This window comes from Urtica dioica, chromosome 9 (genome assembly GCF_054948205.1).
Source record: "Urtica dioica subsp. dioica isolate 48M chromosome 9, U.dioica_male_clone48M_v1_H2, whole genome shotgun sequence".
In the NCBI taxonomy this organism is placed as follows: domain Eukaryota; kingdom Viridiplantae; phylum Streptophyta; class Magnoliopsida; order Rosales; family Urticaceae; genus Urtica; species Urtica dioica.
Window position 1 is genome coordinate 21,440,528 of NC_142764.1, and position 6,083 is coordinate 21,446,610.

Genomic DNA, 6,083 nt, shown 5'->3' on the forward strand with positions numbered 1-6,083 from the left:
TTTGAACTTTATTGGTATTGAAACAATGTTATTGTTAAGAAATTGAAGTTCTAAGAATACATATATAAAGTTATAAACAATACATACACTTTTAAACTAAGAAATTGAAGTTCTAAGAATACATATATAAAGTTATAAACAATACATACACTTTTAAACTAAGAAATTGAAGTTCTAAGAATACATATATAAAGTTATAAACAATACATACACTTTTAAACTAAGAAATTGAAGTTCTAAGAATACATATATAAAGTTATAAACAATACATACACTTTTAAACTAAGAAATTGAAGTTCTAAGAATACATATATAAAGTTATAAACAATACATACACTTTTAAACTAAGAAATTGAAGTTCTAAGAATACATATATAAAGTTATAAACAATACATACACTTTTAAACTAAGAAATTGAAGTTCTAAGAATACATATATAAAGTTATAAACACATACATACACTTTTAAACTACGAAATTGAAGTTCTAAGAATACATATATAAAGTTATAAACACATGCGTACAATCATAAACACATAATTTCAAGTTGCCTCAACATTGACATTTCCACGCGTGTGTAGTTTTAGCGCTCCGTGTCGGTATAATTCGGTGGTCATTTTCTGTCGATACATGATCATGTCCTCCTGTTTCAAATCAGACAATGGAAGGTCGTGCGCCAAAAACTCGACAGTCTTGATCATAAACATGCCACAATCATTTCTGAAGGAACAAAAAACGCATGCTTTAATTGATATGTGTCATTAAGAATGTAAAATTAAGAATTAAAATATTTACCCATTGTCTTGTTGTGGCATTTGATCGTAGTGGACGACCTTGAATATTTCTTCATTGGAGAGTAGAACGCCGGCGACATGCAGAACATATGGCAAAATGGTGGCCAAGTTTCTGACTTCAGTGTCCACGAGCGTTTGGTGTCCACCGGTGGAACTCATGGAGTCGTACACCGTTATACACCTTGAACGCACGTTGACAACAAGAAGATACCAGTGTCCGCCATCTATTACAGGGATGAAGACATCATCGACCCCGTCCCATGGGTCCACCAGTTGCTCCGCTCCAGACTCTCCGGTAATGTGGTCGACGACACATTTTTTCAGTTTCTTCTTTAAGAATACACCCGGATCTTGACTAGCATTGAACTGAGTGTAACTATCTCAGAGATACTTAAAGAAGACCGTGGACATGATGGTGAAGGAGTGACGTAACAAACCCGCCTTTTTCTTCTTCCGGAGGTAGTACATCGCGACGTCCACATGCTGCACGACAAAAGATAAACATAAGCACTAAATACCTTAGTCTGTGACACAAGTGTCACGGAGTGACTTTAGTTCGTGACAGATGTGTCACGGAGTGGATTCACTCCGTGACAGATGTGTCACGGACTGAGTACACTTCGTGACAGATGTGTCACGGAGTCAATTCACTTCATGACAGATGTGTCACGGACTGAGTACACTTCGTGACAGATGTGTCACGGAGTCAATTCACTTCGTGATAGATGTGTCACGGAGTCAATTCACTCCGTGACAGATGTGTCACGGACTGAGTACACTTCGTGACAGATGTGTCACGGAGTCAATTCACTTCGTGATAGATGTGTCACGGAGTCAATTCACTCCGTGACACATGTGTCACGGAGTCAATTCACTCCGTGACACATCTGTCACGAAGTGAATTGACTCCGTGACACATTTGTCACGAAGTGAATTGACTCCGTGACACATCTGTCACGAAGTGAGCTGCAAAACAAGACATATTTTAAAAATTACTGACACACATTAATACCTGATCAGACAACCAACCGTCCTCGTGCCACATGTTGTAGAAGAAGGTCTTCTGGTTGATAGCCATCTGTCCAAGTTCCATAGAAGGCGCTATGGTTTCTTCCTCCGGCTTATATTTTGGTTTGCCCTGAGATATGTTCTTGTGGCCCCTCTTCAAGCCGACTTGGAACCACAACTTCATGACGTCAACGTCATCCTGGTCTGGTTGTTTGGTTACCTCCGACAGCGGCAGTTCATCAGGAAGCACGTCCGGAGCATTGGTGAACCTCAGAAAAGGCAACGCCTTTTTGGAAGGAGTAAACCTATCGGGGCTGCGTCGTTGCCGGGTCAAATGTTTCTTGATAGGTGAGTCTTCAATAAGGATATGGGGATTCGGTGTCTTCAAGTCATATATCTATCCAACAAGAGAAATAGAGTTCAAGTTTATTGTTGAGTTCAACCATAAAATAATATTTCATAACAATTATATGCTTATTTGAGTTCAAGTTTATTGTTGAGTTCAACCATAACAATTATATGCTTCTAAACAAGTCAAGAATTAAGTTCAACCATCAAATTAATGGAGGTACCTCTTGAACCCCCTGTGTCCCTAACAACTCATACTCTTCCATAGCTTCTGCATTCATTTGGGCTTCTAGACTGAGAGGCGAATCTTCATCACCCCAAGATTGTTGACCTTGTGTGTTTTCGACGTCACTTTCGTCCTCCTGACCATTCAAAATCATTTAGTTCAACATGAGTGTAATCAAAATAACGAAATTCAGCGACTCCGTGACACTGTGTCACGCACTAAGTACACTCCGTGACACATCTGTCACGGAGTGAATCCACTCTTAAAGAAAAAAATAATATGTCTATTGCATATCTTGTACCTCTTGTTGACTGGTTTGTTTCTTTTTCCCTTTCTCGACTTCGTTTTTCTTCTTCTTTTGGTTGCCATCCTTCTTCTCCTCCTGTTTCTTGCTCTTCTTGGCGCCATCGTCCTTCTTATTCTTGTCGTCTTTGTCCTGCTTATTTTTCTTGTCCCCGTCATCGTCCTTTTTCTTCTTGTCCTCGTCGTCTTTCTTCTTCTTCTCGTCTTCGTCGTCTTTCTTCTTCTTCTCTTCTTCGTCTTTCTTCTTATTCTCCTCGTCTTCCTCTTTCTTCTTCTTCTCCTCTTCTTCTTTCTTCTTATCCTCTTCTTCTTCTCTCTGCTTCTTCTCTTCTTCTTCCCGCATTTTCTTCTCTTCTTCCTGCATTTTCTTCAGCTTCTCAACATATTCTTCTTCCTCTTTTTTTTTTCTTTTCTTTTTCCGCTCTCTTCTTCGCCATCACTTCTTCCCACTTCTTCAATTTGGCCGCTTTCTTCTCCCGGCGCTTCTTTTCTAACTGTAACTCGTTTCTCCAATCGTAGTACTGATCCAGTTCATCAAGAGCCACTCTGTAGCTCTTCACCGCGTCCAAAATTTCTTTTTTGAACTTCATGTAGTCGTCTTGCATATAGCGGAAACGCTCGTCGAGATTTCCAACTGAGTTTTCGAGAGAGTCGAGCCGGGACTGTCCATGACCAAAATAACAAAGTAAGCTGGCTGACGAGTAAATCCAGTACGTGACACATCTATCACGGAGTGAATCCACTCCGTGACACATCTGTCACGGAGTGGATTCACTCCGTGACAGATGTGTCACGAAGTGAATCCACTCCGTGACACATCTGTCACGGAGTGAATCCACTCCGTGACAGATGTGTCACGGAGTGGATTCATTTAAATTAAAATAGAAACCCAAAATTGTGTTACCTCAACTGTCTGTGCTTGTGAATGGGACGGTTGTTGTGGTGGTTGTGGTGGTGGTGTTTCTGGTTGTGGGGCGTCTTTTTTGGGTTTCTTCTCCGAGCGTTTGTCCACCCCCGCTGCCGTCGTAGAAGGGGTTGCAACGCTTGAAGAAGTGTCGCCGATTCCGTGAAATTCAACCTATACGTGGGACAAGTTAACAAATGAGTGTGATCAATATTAAGTATGAATTAACCTACAAATTTATTACCTCATTGAAGTTGATTCCTCTCATGGCGGCATCCTGAACAAGTCCGATAGACTTTCACCGACGCATTATTGGCCGAGCTGTGGTGGAGACTTTCTCACAAACCCTCATGTTCGTCAGGAAAGGAAGACACTCGTACCCCCAAACCTGAAGCGGCTCGACGAATCCGGAGAGATGGAGCTTCCTTTATTTTTACCTTGCTCCATTGGCTCGCCACCCTTCTCCACAAACTTCCGGACTTCGCCGAGAAGGTAGTTCCACACCACGTTGCCCCATGGATGGCGACCGAATGTGTCCGTGTCCTCCACCGCCTTAATGAGCTCTACGCACGGTGTCCTGTTCTTCGCATCGTCCGCCAGGAGGACATTCAAGACGAAGTAAATTTTCAGGTAATTTACCTGAACTTCTGTCGGCCAATCTACGCTCGCCTCCAAGAATTGGTTGACCAAGTTCCGACTCAAATACTTCCCCGGGAAGAATTTTTTGAACAGGCTGTCATTAGAAACAACCCCCTCGAACTTGAATTCCTCGTAGTCATCGACGACTTTGAGGAATGTGATCTCCTGGAAGTCTCTCTTCGTGAACTCCCGGACTCGGCCTCCAATCTCAATCAGAAGCCCGTCAGTGGTTTCGCCCTCGAAGCTCCCGGTCCTCAACACCAAGTGGCTTATAATCGCCGACGACCGGACTATTTTGGGTTGCCCCACGAACTGCCCAAAACATGATTGGGCGAATCCAGCTTGAGTCTCGGCGCTGCGGCCGAGTAAGAGAGCGAGGAAATTTTCCAATCCCCCGTGGAAGTTAAAGGAAAATCCTTCAACGTTGGACTCAGGTATAAACCGTCTCCACTCCTACACATATGAGTCAATGACATTATTAGTGAAACCATTATGCTTGAGTTCGTGACAGATGTGTCACGGACTCACCCACTTCGTGACGGATGTGTCACGGACTCGCTGACTTCGTGACACATCTGTCACGAAGTCATCGAGTCCGTGACACATCTGTCACGAACCAGGATCAAAATGAGTTTCTGACACTCACCTTTCGGGGAATAGCAGTTGTAGGACTCTCCAAGGCGGTCGCAACGCCCGATGCCTCAGCCTTGTTTTTTGGCTATATCAAACACAAAACAAAATCAAATAGCTGCACATACATCTAATTAAGTCACTTCATTTTTATTCTATACCTTATTTATCTTTGTTGGTGCGACGACGAACGCGTCGTCATCGTTGGAACGCTTGGACGGCGAAATTATTTTCCTTTTCGAAGCCGTCCTAGAACTTCTTCGAACGTTTGAGGCCTCCTCGACCTTGGTTATTTTAGACTTCGTCATTGAATATATAAAACCTGAAACAAATCAAGTCACCAATTTTCAACAACTTCAAGACCAAATACGCACACACACACTCGTCAAACCCTAACATTGTTCAATCAAATATATACACGAGCACGAAACACACACAAACACACACATTCTCGGCCAAACACAATACACACAAACACTCAAAGACAACACATTCTCGGCCAAACACAAATACACTCAAACACCCGAACACAAATACACTCAAACACCCAAACCCAAATACAATCAAACACCCAAATACAACACATTCTCGGCCAAACACAACAAACACTCGCCCAAACACCAAATACACTAAAACACCCAAAAAAATTTTGAGCCAAAAACCCTAAATCAACAAACACTCGGCCGAAATAAATGAAATAGAGATACCCATACCTTTTTGAGTAAATGAAATAGGGTTTTAACAAACACTCACCAGTATTTCTAGGGTTTTAAGAGACCGAAATAAATGAAATATGTGTCACGGAGTGAATCCACTTCGTGACACAAGTGTCACGGACTCGGGTCATTCCGTGACACACTCGCCCAAACACAAATAATCACAAACACTCAAAGACAACACATTCTCGGCCAAACACAAATACACTCAAACACCCAAACACAAATACACTCAAACACCCAAACCCAAATACAATCAAACGCCCAAATACAACACATTCTCGGTCAAACACAACAAACACTCGCCCAAACACCAAATACACTAAAACACCCAAAAAAAATTTGAGCCAAAAACCCTAAATCAAATAATTTGAGGTTAAATAGAGTTTTCAATCAATTTGAGGCTTTAATAGAGATCGGCCGATTTACCTTGATATGAAGATGAACACAATCTTTTCTTCTTCTTCACCGATTAACGTCAAGAATGTGATAGAGACCAAGAGCTGGGTCGAGCAG

The 6,083-nt window shown here is 42.0% G+C and overlaps 1 protein-coding gene across 1 annotated transcript; it reads right to left on the reverse strand.

The window, feature by feature from the left end:
* Positions 1–3,939: 3,939 nt before the first annotated feature.
* On the reverse strand, positions 3,940–4,981 carry LOC149385757 (uncharacterized). The gene is made up of 3 exons (XM_089626400.1): positions 4,976–4,981; positions 4,868–4,939; positions 3,940–4,674 (listed from the first exon to the last, which is right to left on the reverse strand). Exons 1-3 carry the CDS (start codon positions 4,979–4,981, stop codon positions 3,940–3,942), a joined length of 813 nt encoding a protein of 270 aa, XP_089482526.1.
* Between the last annotated feature and the right edge of the window lie 1,102 nt (positions 4,982–6,083).